The sequence below is a fragment of the Leucopleurus acutus genome, assembly GCF_964270905.1.
Source record: "Leucopleurus acutus genome assembly, chromosome: 7".
Taxonomy (NCBI): Eukaryota; Metazoa; Chordata; class Mammalia; order Artiodactyla; family Delphinidae; genus Leucopleurus; species Leucopleurus acutus.
The window spans coordinates 17,943,849-17,964,178 of record NC_139150.1 but is presented as its reverse complement, the minus strand read 5'-3'; the positions used below and the strand labels follow the sequence as shown (position 1 = coordinate 17,964,178).

The following is a 20,330-nucleotide window of genomic DNA, read 5'->3' as shown; positions in this document are numbered from 1 at the left end:
GTAGGAAGGACGGACTGGACTTGGTTGTATGGGCACCAGTTCTTGATTTTTAAGAAAACAAGTAAATGAATGGGAACGAGAAGGAAAATAACAGCCGTCAGAGTAATTACAGATGTGGGAATAATGGAGGAATTTATCTCACACTGGGCATTGGCAAGAGGAGTGGACAAAATCCATTCAGTCTGTGCTCAGAGATGATGAGAATCCTCAGGCCAGAACATAGTGGGTTTGTGTTGTATCTGCTCAAGCAGGAACCTCAGACATCACTTAGGAGACGCTGAATCTGGGATCAGGAGATCTGATTCTCAGGCCAGCACACAGCTGTCTTGCTGCATGACCCTGAGCACGTTCCTTCAATGCTTTGAACCTCAGCTCCTGTCCCTGGAAAAAAGTGGGTGATGATTCCTATCCGTACAGTCTCACAAAGGGTGTCCTGAAAAACTAATGAGCTAATGGACTTGCAAGAACGTGATGCAATGTGGGGGAGCTATAAAGATTTCAATGTTCATGATTCTTCCTATTGTTTGGTTTTCATTAGGCTTGTTCTTGGCCAGGCCAGAGAGTAGGTGTGAAAGACAAACACACAGACATGCACAGACACACTCATGAAACAGTTTCCCGTTCAACTCTACGCAGAGTTCAGTGCTGGATTAGAAGAAAGAAAAGACCATTGCACTTTAATCTCTGTAGCTGAGCTAAAGAAAAAGAGAGAGAACCCATCAAAGTGCTGGCCCTGGAATCAGGAGACATGGCTTCAAGTACCGATCTCCTGAGATTTTGCTACATTACTGGGTCATGATTCCCCATCTGTGGGCCCAAGTCCCCCTTCTATAAAATGAAGGCCTAGGTAAATGACTCTGAAAGTCATTTCCAGCTCTGACATTCCATTCAGACCCTCCTGGAGTTCTTACCTGCCCCGAGTATGTCTGATTCAGTAAGAGTAGAGGGACCAGGCTACATGTCCCGTGCGAGCTCAGAGACTAGCCGTCTGTAAAGAAAGCCTTCCAGGTGCACTGGGGCCCTCAGAGCTCCTTCCTGACCTACTGTCTCTCTCTCTTAGGGCTTACCGATTGTTTCCATTTGGGACAATTTCAGAATGTACTGGTGTATTTTTCCTGTTCAGCGGCATTTTGACTTGACAGTGAGATACCAGAGATGGGAACTACGTAACATTTGTCATATTATCTTCAGCTTCTTTGGAAGGACAGGCATGAAGTAGATGGTCAATAAACAGGTCAATAAAAGCATGAATGAATGAATGAGTAAACGCTTTGGCAGATCAGTAAGGGGTCAGAAATTTGTGGTAATACAGATGATAGCTGGTATATTGGAGGTCTTCCTTTAAATGTCTGAAATGGATTCGTTACCAGAGGGGCAAAAGGATCAAAGAAAATCTTATCGCATGGTCTCTTCTCCTCTTGGGGCCGCAGTCCCCCTAAAGGGAAGGGATGGGGCCAGACAATGTCAGTCAGTCTACCATCCACCCCACAGGCATTTATTTAGTACTGTCTTTGTAATGGGCCCCGTGCTGGGCAGTGGAGAGAGATAAACGGGGCAATGACGAGCAGTCCCAACCCTCTGGGAGCTTCATCTAAGTGGTAACAAAAGTGAAAAAGGTGTTATGATAAGAGAAGCACAAGGGCTAGGAAAGCCTCACTCAGCTAAAAGGTCAGTGAGATCCTCCTGGGAAAGATGGCGTCTACACTAAGGCCGGACCATTTAGCCAGGGAAGGGAGGGGGGACTGTTTGCTCATGGTGGCTGAGGGGTCAGTTTTGAGGAGGAGAGTTTGAGCAAAGAGGCCAGAGGGGTTGAGAGGAGGCCAGCAACGTTGGTTCTAGAATGCCATGCTGACGGGTCTGGGCTTCATCCCGAGGGTGGTGAGGGACTGTTAGGGGTAAGAGAGAATCCTGATCAGGTTTGGTTTTAGGACAGCTCTTTGGCTGTGTGGCTATCTGGGCAGATGTAGGGATAGAGGCACAGACTGTAAATGATGAGGGAGGTAAGACAATGTTGCCAGCACTGAAGTAGAAGCTGGCCCTGGTCTAGGGTAGTCAAGGCGGGAATGGAGAGAACTGGATGGGGCTGAGCAGTACTGATGGGATGGAGGTACCCCACGACTGGTCAGAGGGAGGAGGGAAGTGAGTGGGTCCTAGAAGTGCCTATGTTGTTGGCGTCACTGAAACGCATAATGTGGAGATAGAGGGATGTTTGGTTTGGGATGAGAGGAGGACGAGTTCAAAGCTGTCTTCCCATTATCAGTCTGCGAATTGGTGGGGGCAGACAGCTACAGTTTGCTTTGAGCCATAACATTTCTGTGTACAGATTCAGGAGCAGGTGAGGCGAGCTTGTGCATGTGTACGTGTGTGTGTGTGTGTGTGTGTGTGTGTGTGTGTTTTGGGGGGTGGGCAGACAAGACCTGTGAGACCACCTGTTTTCATCATGCATCGATTCTCAGTGTTGTCCAGTGTTCTCAAAGGTCCCCTGTTGGGGTCGTGGGGTTAATCTTCCGCCACACTAATACCTATAACGTTACGAGGCACGGGCTTTGTTTTCTACCCAGGATTAATCATTCACTCATGGGCTTTAATACAAGCCAGACACCACCTCACTGTGCCTCATGCAAAGCAATGCCAGTGCCCCCTTCCATTTTAATGCTGCTTTCACGTTCTTGTTGCCAGAGTGGGAAATAGGTTTTTTGCCTGCGCTTCAATATCCTATAAACTGAAAAGTTTTGAATTCTTCCATCCAGCGATGTTCGTCACAAAATGCCAGGAAAGCTGGACTCTGCCATTAACGTTCTGCATGACTTGGGACAGCTTATTCCCTCCTTCTCTGGGCTCTAGCATCCATCCCACAGTGAGACGCTGAGCAAACCAATATCCAAAGCCCGGTTTCTACATTTTTTGTGTTTCCTTCTTGAGCTAAGGTCCTTGTATACAAACTCAGTCCCCAAAAGTTTTCAGCAGAGAGAATTCTGAGGTGCTCACACCTCCTCCTGTCTAGGAATTAGACTCAAAACCTCTCAGGCCGGGAAGGAACATGGAAGCAGTGACACTCTACAAATGAGAGAATTGAGCCCAGAGAGGGGAGGCCACTTCCTCAGTCACACAGACCTTTGGTGCCAGAAGAGGGAATTGAACCTAGGGCTCCTGATACCCAATCCAGGTGCGCCTTCCCCCAACATCGCGGCGTGCTGGAGTTTGGCCAGACCTTGGGATTCAGCTTTGAGCTCAGCTCTCTCTGATCATGAAGAAGTCTCCGTTGGCTGCTCAGGGTGAAATCATAGTGCGCTGACATTAGTAACGTCATGGCAGCTGGTGCTGGTGAGGGGGGTGGTATAGGAAATGAGAGAACGCATTTGGCCAAGCTCCGGGTCCACGTGACCCTCCAAGAGCCCTCATTTCAAAACAAACTCAATCTTTTAAGTTCAAGTTCTCCCCTCTCGTCAGAAACGTGACTTCCTGCTTCTAAGAAGCCAGGCTTACAAAAGGGCTCAGAAGACTTCGCGGACATCAAATAGCTCTTACAAAATAGCGTTTTGATGAGTTAAGTGTAAATGAATCAGAAACATAAGGATTACATTTTCCCCAAGCGCACATGGGTTTCAAAATTCGAGGGGAAGTGTAGTTTGCTCACTGCACGCCGACTTTCACCGAATCCAAAGCATTCATGGGGAGGGTGGGGCTAGGGGGGGCGAAGAAAGAGATGCCCAGCCCCCAAATGGTTTTAGATGTGATGCCAAATTCGAAAATGCTGTTGGGCTCACCCTCTGCCAGTAATAAAATCGCTGGCCACCCAGAGAGGCCACAGGAAGGAGAAGGGAGGCTGCTCTCCCCACTGGCCCCTGGTCCTCAACAACTGTGTTCAGTTAGTGCCGCTCAATCACCAGCTGTCACTGGGTCCCCCTGTTGACTCCTGGCCCCCGTGTGGCCTCCATCTTCACACTGTGCTGCATGCCTTGTTTACCTCCGACTAGATCTGGTGTTTGGGCTCCCAGGGGTCTTGGCGACCGGTCAGTTTGTCACAGGCCCCTGCTCTGCGATCAGGAGACCTGTCCATCACCAGCAGGGGTGTTTGGGGAAGCTGTCACACATCACCTCTGGTTGCATTCAGGAAAAACAAGAGTCCCTTGTAGTTCTTTTCCTCTCTCCTTCCTTTAATGCTATACAGGTGTGGCGTTTCCCGCAAACTGGTAAATGTCTTCCCTTCAAATCTCAGCCTGACACAAACAACCGGTTAACTCTCAGGGCTGCTGTGACCTTAGCCCGGGATTTGAAACTCTGAATCTTTTATAATTTCCACATTGTCCCCCCATTCTTTCTCTTGGATTTTATTTCACTGCACCAAGAAAGTAGAAAATCATTTCAGTTGGTGGTAAAAGATGATTAAAACAAAATAACAAAGGCCGTGGCTGCAAACTGTTAGTTTTATTAAATGTGCTACTGAGTTTTAAATTGGTACCAGGGCAAATCTTTGTACAATTATATCCGAGGCTGCTGGAATTAATCAGTTGCATGTATACATTTGCTCCTTCCTGAGCCTTATACAGAGTGAGGGCGGCACTGTCAGTCTGAAAAGAATGAGCTGTGTGTTACCTGTGTGACAGGGGTGGACCCTAGCCCCATTGGGAGGGATACACATGCCCAGTGGCTTCTCAGATCCCTGCCTTCTCATTCCTCATTCATTTAATCCAGACCGTGGGTTGGAGCTCGCAGTGGTCACCAGGGATAATAGTGGATGGATATTGTAAGACCAAAGTCCATTTTCCCAAACAAAGATTCTTTTCTTGGCAATGGAATCTCACCATTCTGAGATTCAGATTTTATTGAAGCAAAACTTTAATTTCCACATGAATGGAAAGGGCCGCAGTCTACTGAGTGCCGGTCCGGTAGGAGGGTAGGTGGCGGTGGAGGGAACCCAGGCTGTCTAAAGCCCTGGGTGCCGGTTCAGTGTCTCGACTACTGCTGACACATCTAAGTTCTGACTTCTGCAGCTGGAGGTGTGGGACTTGGGAACTCATTGCATCCAGTCCCCTGCTTTTAAAACAGTGGATTTCCATCCCTCAGTGACTCAAGCCCTAACATCTCGCCTCAGAACCCTCCACCATCTACCTTACACTCTCAACTGACCATTCTCGTGAAACTTTAGCACTTCCTTTGGCTTACCCTGCAGGCCAGTCTTAATGCACTGTTCTTTGTCTCAGAAGGTTAACCTGTGTCCTGTTCTGTGCTGTTCCTACTGCCCAGAATACCATGCTTATCATTTACGTCTTGACATGTTCCCCACGTGCACTGTCTCCGACTATTAATTCCTTCAGCGGGTATTGTTGGAAACCTAGTCTGTGCCAAGCACTGTGCTAGGTACAGAGATGTAGCAATGAAAGGCTCATGTTTTTTTTTTTTTCTGTCCTTAGAGCGCTTAATGTACACCATGGAAGACAGGCATCTGATTACAACAAAGGGTGTGAGTTTTATAAGAAAGTATGGGGCGATATGGACACCTGTAGAAGGGATCAACCTAATCTAGGTGTCAGGACTCTCCCTTTCTCATCCTTCTAACCACAATTGGACCCTCCTCTCCGTTGGTGCTCTTCAAGCTCTGACTTGAATTATAGTCAAAGTGTACTTGGCTTATCCTCTCTTTTGCCCATTGAACTGTTTGAGATCGGGGATGGTGGCATCTTCTTCATCTTTGGAATGACTCCTGCCAGAAGCTCCATACATGCTTTTTATTTGAATTGCCCAAGGAAAGCAAGGTCCAGAGAGGAGACCTAATTCATCGAAAATCACAACCAAACTTAATGGAATAACCATAGTCATTTTTCCTGGCGTGGTCCAGGTGACATCCACAGTGACGTCAAACTGCCTTTCATGTTGTCCCTTCCCAAGGGCAGAGGATATTCTCTATCTACTTCAAATAATCAACAACAGCCCTCTTCCAGTAAAACATAAGACCAAAGTACCTCTCAACCTAGAACAAAAGTAAAGTGTTCTCTTAAGAATTCAGGGTGATACCCAAACAAAATTGGAATGAAGGAGTATATTGTTATCACATGTAGGAAAAAACAGTGTATGTAACCTTAATGTATGAATGTTAAGAAATTCTTTTGGAGAAGACTACACACAGCTTCAGTCATTCAGTGAGGAAGGATATTTTGTTGTCAGTTTTAGTTCTTTTCAATCAAAATAGAATATGACGACGTCTAGCATGGTGCCAAAACTTGGTAGGAACTCAATGTATTCCTGCATCAGTCCATCCCATGGGCAGATATTTGGTCTTTCTACTTTTCCCCCAAACCAGTTATCTATATACTGCTACCAAAATTGTCTTCCACAAAACAAATATTATTATGCCCTTTGATTCAAAAGCCATTTCTGTCCTCCTCCTCATGGCTTGCCTTCTCCTTACCCCTCCTGTCCAGCCAGTATACCTTCTTTGAGGAGTTCAGACTCCTCCACAGCCTGTGTCTGACACTACTCGTGCTCCCTACAGACCCCTACACTTTTTTTTTTTTTTTACATCTTTATTGGAGTATAATTGCTTTACCATGGTGTGTAAGTTTCTGCTTTATAACAAAGTGAAGCAGTTATACATATACATATGTTCCCATATCTCTTCCCTCTTGGGTCTCCCTCCCTCCCACCCTCCCTATCCCACCCCTCTAGGTGGTCACAAAGCACTGAGCTGATCTCCCTGTGCTATGCGGCTGCTTCCCACTAGCTATCTATCTTACGTTTGGTAGTGTGTATATGTCCATGCCTCTCTCTCACTTTGTCACAGCTTACCCTTCCCCCTCCCCATATCCTCAAGTCCATTCTCTAGGAGGTCTGTGTCTTTATTCCCGTCTTACCCCTAGGTTCTTCATGACATTTTTTTTCTTAGATTCCATATATATGTGTTAGCATACGGTATTTGTCTTTCTCTTTCTGACTTACTTCACTCTGTATAACGGACTCTAGGTCCATCCACCTCACTACAAATAGCTCAATTTCGTTTCTTTTTATGGCTGAGTAATATTCCATTGTATATATTACGCTGCGTTAAAGCCATTCATTTTAACGTCTTTTCTTCCCCAAAAGCCTATGAGCATCCTAAAGGCAGGACTATATTTTACTGATCTTTGAATCCAAGAAACCTAGGAAAAGCTGGGACAACCCAGTGAATGCTATTTGGATGAATGAATGGATGAACAAATGAAATGATATAAATAGATTTATCCAGAATTTGAAAAAGTAGTCAAAGCCATGAAAGTAGTTAGCTCACATAAAGCTAGCTAGCTGGGTTTACTTCTCCTATGCACCTTTTTTCATGAACACTCGAGATGAAGTGGTATTGACGTATTTGTGATCTTATATTCATAGAAAATTGTATGTGTTTGTGTATGATTATACATTAAAAGATACATGAAGGGTTGCTGACCAGAATGTTCTTGATAGCTGCCTCAAGGTGATGGAATTTGATATAATTTTACTTTATTTTAATTATTTTACATAGTGTTTTAATTTGTTAAAGCAAGTATAGGTAACCTTTGTGGATAGAAAAAAAACATAAAGCAGTTGGGATAATATACTATCCCTTCTCAATTAAAAAAAAAAAAATCGGCTCTCACCTAGCAATATGTTAGTGCTTAAGCTATTTTGCTCTATAATTCTACATAAGAAATAAAATCTACTTTAGCCTGACTTGCAGCTTCCTAAAAGACTGTAGGACTATAAGGGGGAGCTTGCCTTATCTTCAGATAGTTGCAGTGTTCTGTACTTGATTGGATATTAATGCATTGCTCACTAGCATGTACTTACCCAAGGAGTCATCTCAATATCATGGAAAGGTCAAGAGTTCTAGAGTGAAACAGCATGATTTAAATTCTGCTTTATAATTATTATCTCCCTGACCTTGGGCAGATCACTGAACTACACTGAACCTCAACTGCACAATGCAAATGATTTCTACCTTACAGGTATATTTTAGAAATTGTATGTGGAAATATGGTGGACTAACAAACTAAAAATATTTCCAGTACAAACCTCTATTCCAGATAAAATACAACTGATATAACTAGCATCCTTTAAAATGCATGACTGAGATCAGAGGAGTCAAAAAATGTGTTGGTAAAGGCAAAAAAAAAAAAAAAAAAATGGAACTGAGAACTAGACAGGTAAGCCCCGAATCTAGTTTTATTGGTGTAGTTTGGATAAGGGAGAGCCATCAGTTTTGGCAACTGAGTGGATTAAATATGCTTGCTTATTCTAGGAGTGGAGATTTGGCCCTGAAACTCTGCAGGGTGGGGACTTACAACTAAAGGCTTCAAAATAAGGTTAGGACCTCTGAAAGTCTACATGCTTAGTGAAAGAGTGTACTAGGGAAAACATATCTATGTCTATGTCCTATACCTCAGAAAGATTTGAAATTTGAGTTTACACTGCTTAGTATGGTCTGGGAATGCCTAAACTGAAAAACTAACTAGAAAAGAGAAAAGAAGAAGAAGAAGGGGGCTTCCCTGGTGGCGCAGTGGTTGAGAGTCCGCCTGCTGATGCAGGGGACACCGGTTCGTGCCCCGGTCCGGGAAGATCCCACATGCCGCGGAGCGGCTGGGCCCGTGAGCCATGGCCGCTGAGCCTGCGCGTCCGGAGCCTGTGCTCCACAGTGAGAGAGGCCACAACAGTGAGAGGCCCGCATACTGCAAAAAAAAAAAAAAAAAGGAAGAAGAAAAAGAAATCGTTCTAGACAAGTAATGTTCCAAGGGTACCTAGAAGTTATCCTCTGAGGGAGGATATAGACTTCACCTTGGGGACACATGATTGTCACAGATTAAAACCCAATGAACATAAGTTGACATGTCAAAATTAAAAAAACACAAAAATATAAGAGTAAGGGTCAGAAATCAACATCAGAGTTTTTATTAAATTTTGATTTTGATAATAAGTATGCATATTTGTATTTTAGTATAACCAAAAAAAGACATATAATTAGAAAATATAGTCTGCAAAAATTAGATGGACGGACTAAGAAGGGCTAAAGAGTAGAAATAAAGAAATCCAGCACACCCAAATGAAAGCGAGAAAGGGGGAAAATAAATATGCGGAGAAAAATCATGATAACTGGAAAGCACAAAGAAGATGGGAGAAATAAGTCTTAATATACTAGTCATTACGCTAATCAGATTAAAGTCGACTATGAAAGTGAAGACTCTCAGGTTGGATTTAACTAAAGCTAAGTTCACTGAAAGGTAAAAGGTGAAGGAATGCAAAATATTTGCCAGGCAAATACTAACCAAAATGTTACATTAATATTATCATCAGGCAAAGGAAACATTAAGACAAAAAAAAAAAATCTAAGATAAAGAGTTCACCAGATAAAGATAAAAGGAAGGTATATAATGATTTTGAGCTTGGATATACCAAATAACATGACCTGAAAATATATAAATCAAACATGACTCTTACCTAAAAAAAAAGTGATAAACCCATAATATTATGATATTTTGACATACCTTTCTCCATAATTAATAGAACAAGCAAACTAAAATAATGATATAGATGATTTTGAACAACACAAAAAATATGTCATCTGATAAAAATATATAGGACCCTGCTACTGAATTAAGTATAAATATTTTCTTCTAGGATATGTAGAACACTTTTTTTTTTAATTTACCATGTCCCAGGCCAAAAAATGGATCTCAGCAAATATCAAAGAATCAGTATCACATAGAACAGTATTTCTGTCCACAACACAGCACATAAATATATAAACAAGTAAACAAGTGGACAAGTAAATAAATGAAGAAGATAAAAATTTTTGGTCAATTAAATGTATGACCAAAAAGCAAAAACCTTACACAAGTTAGTAGCAGACAGAATTTATCAATGTATTAAAAGCCACACACTCAAACAGACACACACTTTGACATTGTGTCAAAGCTGGATTTTCCTAGAATAAGATGAGACTTTAAAGTTAGATGGTCTATGAATGTAATTCACAATACCAGCATATGAAATGATGTTTTAAAATAAAATTGTCTTACTAGATGCAGAATTTTAGAACTCTTAATAAAATCAGGTCCCTTCATGATAGAAAACAAAACAAAACTAGTAACACCATTGGTTCTACCTAAACCAGCTTGGCGAGAAATACCAACAAAATTTCTGAGGATTGAAAAGGGAGAAACTTGGGACTTCCCTGGTGGCTCAGTGGTTAAGAATCCGCCTGCCAATGCAGGGGAAAACAGGTTTGATCCTTGGTTCAGGAAGATCCCACATGCCATGGAGCAGCTAAGCCCGTGAGCCACAGCTACTGAGCCTGCATTCTGTAGCCCGCGAGCCACAGCTACTGAGCCCAAACGCCACAACTACTGAAACCCACGCTCCTAGAGCCTGTGCTCCACAGCAAGGGAAGCCAACGCAATGAGAAGCCCGTGCACCGCAAGGGAGAGTAGCCCCCCCCCCCCCCACCGCCGCTCGCTGCAACTAGAGAAAGCCCGCAGGCAGCAATGAAGACCCATCACAACCATAAATAAATAAATAGATAGATAGATAGGTAAATAAATAAAACTATCATTATCCTCATCTGTAAGAGACTACAAAGAAAAATTAATAAGAATCAACAAATTACTGGAATGAATAAAACAGTCTATGAGAACATATGAATAGAATATCAATTTATAAATTATTTTTTGTCAGCTACAAGACATGAGGATACAAATATAGATATACATGCACATGGATGCATACATGTGTGTGGATGGATAGATAGATTAAAGCTATCATTTACTGTAGTACTGACATCTATAAAATGCTTAGAGTTAGGAATATATCCCTAATAAAAAATCATCACAATTTTTATGAAGAAAGCCTTAAAACTTTACTGAAATCATAAAAGAAGACCTAAATAAATAAAGAGATAAACTGTGTGTGTAAATGGGGGATACAGTGTCATAAAGAAGTCTTTTATCCTCAAATGCATCTATAAACTCAACGAAATTGGAATTAAAATCCCAACAGGCATTTCAAAAAATGAAACTAAAATTTCACATGAGAGAGCAAAAAGGGTCTTTTGCTAAAACCAAAGTATAGAATGGACTTGTATCATAAATCGACTTGTTTAAAACTATGGAAATTAAGACAGACTGCTATTGATAAGATAATAGAAAAAAATAGACTAATGAAACAAGATAACCCAGAAAAAAAAAACTTATCAAAGTTCTGAATGATAGATGGCAAAGGCAGCATCACAATTCAGTAGTGAAAGGATTAACTTTCACATAAATAACGTCAGACAAATGATTCATCCCTATTTGGGGGGAAAACAATCCTTACCATACATCATTTAAAAAACTATTTGTAGTTGATTGAAGCCATACATGTAAAAATAAAACTTAAAGCTATTGAAAGGAAATAGGGGATACTATCTTAATACCTTGGAGTAAAGAAACGTTTATTCAACAAGCCATGAAAAGGACAAATCAAGAAGGAAATGATTAAAAAATTTTATTCAACAAAACAACCTAAACAGAATGAAAAAAAACAAAGCTAGGAGTCACAGACTTAGAAATGGTATTTGCAGAGCTTTTCATTACAAAGGATTAGTATCCAGTAACTATAAATGCATGACATATCAGTAAAGAAAAGGAACCCAATTTAAAATAGGCCAAAGTGATGAACAAGGAATCAACATGCTAGAAACATACGTGGTCTGCAAACACATGAAATGATACTCAGGCTTGTTGGTAATCAGGGAAACACAAAGTAAAATAGTAATTAAATACCATTTAATACCCATCAGATTGGCCAAAATTCAAATGTTTGGTGGAATCAAGTGCAGCCAGGGACCTGGAACAATGGGAAATCTGCTGGTAGGTGTGTTCATTGGTACAATGATTTTGGATAATAATTTGGCAATATCTACTAAAGCTGAAGACGCAATTATCTGTAACCTAGCGCTACCACTTTAGATATATTTCCTTCAGAAACTCTTGCTTTATGTGCAAAGGAACATGAATGCAAATGTTTAAGGCAACATTATTGGAAATAACAAAAAAGATTACATACTAATGATACTACTAATAAGAGAGCTATCACCCAGGTGCCTATCAGATGTAGTGTGTTATGTTCATACAGTAAAAGACTTATGTCAGTGAAAATAATGAGCTAGATCCACGTGCAGATCTATTGATCATCTACGTGATCAATATGTATGATCTCAAAAGCAATGCTTGGTAAAAAAAATAAATAAAGCCAGATGCATAATAATAAATGTAGTATTAAAACATCTGGGAGGTTCAAAACATGCAAAACAATACGTACGTTCAAGAAGTATAAAAACATTCATGGGAGAGAGGGAAATGGGATACAGGTAGAGCACACGGGTAGGTTGAAAACAAATATATAAAACAGTATATTTTATTTCTTTTACACCAAAAATAAAAGATATGGAGAAAATATGGCAAAAGGTTATAATTTGACAAAGCTGGGGAGTAAGTGTACAGACATTTGTTATAGTGGTCTTTGTACTCTTCTATGCGATTAATGTATTTTCTGTTTAAAACAGTTGTAATGGTATGTGTAAAGTCCCTTGGCACATCATCTCAGGCTCAAAAAGTGATCGTTTCCTTCTCTTCTCATTCTTGGCTGGAAGATGGTATACAAAGTGCCCAGGCATTACCCTCCCTCCCTTAGTCCAAGGCAGCACTGGAACACTTGGGCTCTTCCTAAGCCAGAGGCATCCTAGGTGCTCCCCCTGCCGTGTCTCCCAGCTCAGTCAATCTGGGTGGTAGATCTTGAACTATACCCATTCTCAGTGCAGAATTTTAACTGCTGAGGCAGCTTCTAGCTTGTAGAAGATCTCATGGCAGAAAGATGCAGCACTACGTTCCTCATTAAATTAGAGCTGCTCGTCACTTTCTTCCCAGATTCCCATTTTGTAGATGAAGAAATGGATGTTCAGAGAGAGGAGATGGCTTGCCCATGGTGAGTGAGTCAGTGGTGGTGTTTAAAAGGATGCGCGTCTCTCCTGACTTCTAGAACTTTCCGACTGGTCTCTGTATGGATACTCTACTTGATTCTATTCTGCTGTATTCTATTCTATTCTATTCTATTCTGCTGTATTTTCCAGTTTATAACAGCTGTGGCTTCCGTCTCCAGATAGCACTGTCTTGGGATGGAATTAGACTTGGCTCAAGTCCCTGCCCTCTGACAAAAGCAGTGTGACTATAGGCAGATAGCTTAACCTTCCTAAGTGTTAGTTTCCTTATCTGAAAACTTTTCATAGTAATTATTCAAGGGACTGTTGTTTTGATTAAATGATAGTATTCATATGAAGGCATAGTGCTTGGCATATGATAAATAGGAAACAAATGGAAACTACAATTGCTATAATTATTGCAGAAGGTGGAATATCAAAAAAGTATAACACAGTTTAGTTACACAGACTATTTGGAGACATAGAGTGTGATAAATGAATGCTATAATATGGAAACAATAGGAGGCCAATAAGGAGGAATCAAGAGGCGCAGAGAGGGGCTTCCCTGGTGGCGCAGTGGTTGAGAGTCCGCCTGCCGATGCAGGGGACACGGGTTCGTGCCCCGTCCGGGAAGATCCCACATGCCGCGGAGCGGCTGGGCCCGTGAGCCATGGCCGCTGGGCCTGCGCGTCCGGAGCCTGTGCTCCGCAACGGGAGAGGCCACAACAGTGAGAGGCCCGCGTACCGCAAAAAAAAAAAAAAAAAAAAAAACAGAGAGAGGCTCAGAGAGAGTTTCCTAGAAGAAGCAAAATGGGATATTTCCATTGTGCAATGAGGTTCTCCCTCCCTCTTTCTCCTATTGTACTTTCATAGCTCTCATTTTATCTTCACATTGGTATGGGAGAAGAATCATATATCTTAATTAAAAGATAGAAAAACAGACTGAAAGAAGTAAAGTGACTTGCCTGTAGATTTCAGAGGGGTTTTTAATTGACCTATCATGATATTAATTACACACCATAATTTTAAGAAATAGACGTTTTTGCCAAAAGCTAAGTCATGGGGTACTTAGGCTCCTTAATAACATACCTATTCTTAAGATAATGATTTTATAATATGTAACTGAATTTTCTATAAGGTTGTGCTCCAAATTTGATACACATGACCATCAATACATTTTCTGAGGAGAAATACAGAAAAATCATACCACTTAGGAATGTCAGTATTTTTGTTTCTAATCGCCAGAAATGCAAACCTAAGGCAGATATGTCATTTGAGACATTTGTGAAACAATGATGGTTAAACATTAAAAACATTAAAAAAAAGAAGTCATACCAAGGCTGCAAAACAACAACCCTTCAAAATAATCTCATCACGTTTAAATACTGTCATTTAAATTTACTAGCTAAAAACATGAAATTAATGTGAGATGCAGTGTGAAGAATGAATGATTAACTACTAGTGGAGGTTAGCTTTTTAAATAAAGATAAAATAAAATGGCCCTCAGAATTCTATGAGAGAAATCAGAAGGGATGAAGCTAATCATGTTTCAGATGAAGTGGTAAATTTTAGTTCCAAACAAAGAGTAAATAGGAAGGTTCAGCTTGGTAGCATGCTCCCATCACTGCACTAAGTGGGGGGATACTGAGCTGGAGAGTAGCTTTGGATCTAAGAATATTCTGATGGGGTTGGAAAGACTGGAAAAGGGAGATGCTAGAGGCAGGAGGGCAAGCCAGAGGCTGCTTCAGCCATCAAGTTTGGGATGTAGGTGGCAGCAGGGGTGCAGAGGGAATGACATGGAAGCTGTTGGGTGGGGGAAATTGACAAGGTTTAGGGTCTGCCTGGATGTGGGAGGCTCAGGAGGGGAAGGAGTTCAAGTGACAGCATAAGACTTTCCAGATGGTTTTCAGAGCAGCTGAAAGGAACAACTTGACATAAATGTCCTACTTTTAGACCAACCATGAAATAGGTCCCAACCTCCAGCAAAGCCTTCAGAAGCCACTACCCTGTCCTTCTGAAAGAACTCTCTTCTACCTTAGGCTCTTGAGAAAAGAGCCCTAGTTTAGCATTAATGGTAACTTTAACTTGGAGAACATGTAGTTTTATCACAAGAATTCTTCAGTGGAAAAATATAATGTTTTTAATAGCATTTGTATCCTGTTCTTTCTTCCCTAGCTTTTTATGAAGGGAATGACTTGGGCTTCTGTTTTCCTATCTGAAAACTTGGGATAACAGCCCCTGCTTCAAAGAGCCACTCTCCGGCTTCTGTGAGATAATGATGCATGTGCCACGCACACACAGTTTGTAAGGAGGGTTATTAAGGTTTCTCTACCAATCAGATATGTTCTATGTAATGCTGGTGGGTAACAAGGAGGACAGTAGTGGAAGTTACTGGGGGACAGATTTTGCCCCAGGGTAAAGACAAACCTTCCGGGATCCACAAATTGCAGAAGTAGAGAATAGCCACCTAGAGAGACAGACAGCAAGCTGCAGGCAATGAGGGTGTTCTACCCAAACGACATGGTAGAAAAGAGACTTTCCATCAAGCTGTGGCCCACGTGATAGATGGCGGCCTCATTCATCTTCATGGGTTTACCAAACCGAGTTTATACTGAGTTATCTGTCACTTCTTCCCTTCTGGGAAAGAGAGCACAGCATAATTCCAGGGAGTGAGAATGTTGATAATTCAGCAGGAGTTGTAATGGGTTAACATCTGTTAACTGTCTGTCATTGGCTGGGCACATAGGTGCTTTATATATGTGTTCTTACATTCGATCTGTGGGAAAAGGCTGTGAAACTAGGTTTATGGCTAATTTGAAATAGGCTCCTGCCTATAACTTCTCAGCTGGCAAATGACGAAGCCAGGATGGAAACACATGTTTGCTTGCCTCACAGTGGTGTTTCCTGAGAAGCAGAGGAAGGGGAGGAGGGAGGGCAAGGTATGGGGAGAAGGAGAGCATTCACAAATATTAGCAGAGCACCTAAATATTATCATCCGTAAATCATTTGGACACACACCACAAATGAAAAGCACAATGTAGAGAAGTAATTTTCACACCCTCACGCTTTTCCACAGAAGTGCTCCATCTGCTTCAGACAGTGACCATATGCCCCCAGTGGCCTGGGAGGTAGCCTGAAGAAACATCTTTATTTTATTCCATAACACGGCCATGACTGTTTAATATAAAATGTACCTCCATGTTTTAGAGAAAATTAATGTACAGTAGAATGCATGTCATCTTTATCTTGTACCTTCACGTTTCCCCTGGGAACATCACTCTTCCCCCTGCCACAATATTCCAGCTTTAGAAGCATTATCTGAAAATGTGTACATTCATTAGTCTAGAGGTGGTTAAAATATCCAGTAAACTTTTTTAAAGGCCTATAATTATATCAACAAATTAGCATTTCAGAGGTTTACAAGGCACCAGTTATTCATACATTCATACATACAGTATCTCAAGATTTTTATGCATTTCATCCACTTAGTTTTCATTGACAGAGCACTGCTGGAATCCCCAGGGACTTCTGGTCTACCCTCAATATTCCTGTCTGCTCCAGCACTGCTGAAACAAAGTCTTCTTTGGGTAATAAGCCCAACATTCTCAGGAAGGCTGTGTTCCTCACCAGCCTCCTTCAGTGCTCATAAACTCCAGCTCATCATTGTGTTGAGAGTCAGGAGACGTTGTCTGACTGTTGTCGCTGCACCTGCTATCTTATTGGACTTATCCAGACAGCCCTAGCCCTCAGAGCAGCTGAAACAACAGATGGGCAGGAGAACTTGAGATGTTTTTGACACTGTCCTTTTGTTTATGGAATCCCCCCCTCACCCCAACTCTGGAATCTGATAGGAATTCTCTTCATGACCATTTTGTGTTTTTTCCCATGACACATTTTTGTTATTAAAAAGTAAATAATTGGTGCAGAGGGAGATGAAAGAAAATAACATTTCCTTTTGAAAATGGTCAAAAAGGAAATGAGGATGGTGATTTGGTCATGTGGATAAATACACCTTTGCCTTGGAAGATAATTGGCAGTAGCCAGATTCCTTTGATGGCAGGGGAATTCAAGCAGGGAGATGAGAGGGGATAAGAAGGGGAGGGAGGTAATCTGGTATAAGGTTGAGTGTGAGGAAGGTAGAACAGGCATTGCTCTAGGAGGTCTTGAGAGCGAAGGAGAGACGCAATCTAGGCAAATTGGAAAGCTAGCAAGAACCAATGCCCGGAATTGCGGTTCCAGGACAAGATGCCCCTTTGTAAGGAGCGAGATTGTTAAAACAAACCTGAACTAGGGATTAGGGAGGCAGACTGCCGGATATAATTTAATGTCATATGGTTGTAAGCATTTTGCTTGATCTCTCTGTGCCTCAGATCCATCATCTGTAAAATAAACATGAAACGACTAGTACACATGTAGTATTGTTTTGGTTCTCAAATGAGAAAACACATGGAAAGTGCTTGGCCCCGGTCCTGACATTCAATTAATAGACGCTGCTATTATTATTAATTTAGTCAAGAGTGAGAGGCACAGGGAGGAGCAAGTGGAAGGGAGATGGAGAATCACTGGATGTGAAACGTAAGGAAAGGGCTTGCTTGCTTGTAATGGGGTTTCTGCTCAGATCTTAAAAAGAGGGCGATAGATCAGACAGTGCCCACAGAATCTCGCACAGTGCTTTCCCACCTCTGTGCCTTTGCTTCTCCCGTTTATTTTTTCCTGGATGGCGTTCTCCCAAACACCTTCATTATGGGGCACATACCATACAATTCTTATCCACCAGGGTTATTGTAAGGGTTAAAGATAAAAAGTACCTAGTAATATTCATGGCACTGTGTCATTTTAGTGACATTTAGATGCTACATTTTAGTGTAGTGCATCATGTATGGGAGAGTGCCTTAATCACAGTAGACATTAAAAATTATTGGATAACTAACTTATATGTGGAATCTAAAATATGACATAAATGAACATATCTATGAAACAGGAACAGACTCACAGACATAGAGAACAGCTTTGTGGTTGCCGAGGGGGGTGGGGGAGGGAAGGGTTAGGAGTTTGGGATTAGCAGATGCAAACTAGTATACATAGGCTGGATAAACAACAGTGTCCTACTGTATAGCACAGGGAACTCTATTCAATCTATTCTCAATCAATGGAAAAGAATATGAAAAAGAATATATGTATGTATAACTGAGTCACTTTGCTGTCCAGCAGAAATTAACACAACATTGTAAATCAACTCTACCTCAGTAAAATTAAAACAAACAAACAAATAAAATTATTGGATAATTAAATGTGCATGTGATATCAAAAACAAGCAAGACTGGTAGACATGTACTCGAGGGGATCCATTTTGTTTGTCCCCAGCCTCGCATCTGTATAGTTAACAGTCTTCTTTATGTTTTCCAGGGATCTACATCTTGGCAGTGTGTACCAGTACTGGGTCATCACTATCTCAGGAAACGAAGAGAGTGAGCCGTCACCTGCTGCCACTTACATCCACGGAAGTGGGTACTGCGGTGATGGCATCATCCAGAAGTAAGTAGGCCTAACTAAAGAGGGGAGTGGGAGCGATGTTAAGTAGGCCAAGACATGGTCAGGGTGCCAAATAGAAGAGCTTCCGGGATACTCTTTAGGGTTGAGCTGTGAGTTACGAGGGATCCTCAGAAGTCTGCCAGTTTGTCTGCAAGCAGCTCGCTGGCCTCAGAGGAAAGCAATGATTCTTTTTTGAACAAACACGTTTCTCAAGCATGTAATACAATATAAGATTTCCATAGAGCTACCATTATGCACTTACTACCGGTATGCTCTTGTTCTATGTGTCCTACAAGGATTCTGTTAGTTTTTTCCACCCCAGGCCACATTCACTTAACAGGACACAGCGCACCTAGATTCAAACACTTTTACATTCTTTGCTAGTTACCATTTACATTTCTTAAAACTGCATGTTTATTTATTATTTCTGTTGTATTGTGTTATATCAACAATTTACAAACTGGGTCAGAGCCTTATAAAAACAGCAAAATATTTCAACTCTCTATAATGTTGAAACCGTGATGGTAAACAGTACTCCAGAGTGAATATTGAATGTGATTATAAGTTCAGGGAGGCAAGTGTAAAGATTCCACACGAGCAGCCAAAAAAGGAAAAGTGTGATCAGAAGATATAAAGCTGTGTGTCTAAAAAATGGATTTTATTGGATCATCAGTCCATCCATCCCCTGCCCACAGGGCAAGACGTTATGCAACTGAGAAATAGTTGCAAAAAGCCATCAAGACTTTTGCATTGTTGGAAAAAAAAAGTAAATCTTTGAGGTTTTTTTCCTCCAGAATAAGCACAGAAGTATTTTCGGTCACTAAATTGAATGGTTTTCTTCCTAGAGATGAAAAAGAGACCAAGAATCATGCACAATTAAGTTCCTTATTGCTAAAATTGTGTTCTTTATTGTGAATATAGTTACTAGTCACACTATTGCTAAGGGACTTTTAAAACTATTGGCAGATTTAATGATAAATGTTACGTATGGAGATGACGCAACAAGCTATTGGCAAAATTCCTTCATTAAGTGGCACTGTTGGGTGTCACGTAATATCTGTGCAACATGGAATTGCAATGACTATTTCTGTAGGGGGAGGGGCACTCTAAAGAGAATTTGTTTCACAGTTGGATGAAACCACTGATGTACAGAACATGAATCGGCTCATAGGTATAGTTCATATATGAAGGAGAAGGGCTCGATGACTATTTCTTTTAGTTTATCATTGACACTAGTGCTTGAGGTCAAGAGCAATTTAATTTGGTACTGATGACTTTGTGGTGTGTCACATACACTGGAAACCTGCTATGGAATGAAAGGACCAGATAGGAACACAGCAAGGATGACACAGTGACGCAAGGAACGAGTTTGTACAAGAATACCCATCTGCACAGACATCTGTTATTGGCCAGCAGTTTGCTTTCTGGTCATGACTCAGCATTGAAGGGAAAAGTAGATGTCGAGAATATGATCAGATGCGGGCCGGTGAGTTACAACTGCCCAACTTACTGTGCAAAAAGATAACAGTATGTGTAAGATTCTGCACTCCCATACACACTGAAGTATGCCAGCTGTTACGAGAAAGGTACTAAGTCAAGTTTCTGAAATAACGAATGACTTTTTTTTAATGTTGACCTTGATAAAGGCCAGTAATGATTATTTGCACAATTTCAAGTGGCTTGCTGAAGTGATGTATCTCAGGGATATATATTCATGTCTTAAATGTCCTGCGTGTATAATTTCAAAGCTGAATTATCTCAATTTCCATACGGAGGAGATAATGTAAGGATTTTTAAGGGTTGAATTGTGATGCAAACCACCTGATTGCCAAGAATTTGA

General features: G+C 41.3%; 1 protein-coding gene across 1 annotated transcript in view; it reads left to right on the top strand.

Annotated features, from left to right (window-relative positions):
* Window positions 1-20,330, top strand: part of PAPPA (pappalysin 1) — a gene marked incomplete at its 5' end in the record, with an annotated part of 255,185 nt that overhangs the window by 93,914 nt on the left and 140,941 nt on the right. The window contains one exon of the mRNA XM_082842115.1: window positions 18,365-18,493. Coding sequence (XP_082698241.1) covers window positions 18,365-18,493 — 129 coding nt within the window. The remainder of the gene's footprint in view (window positions 1-18,364; window positions 18,494-20,330) is intronic.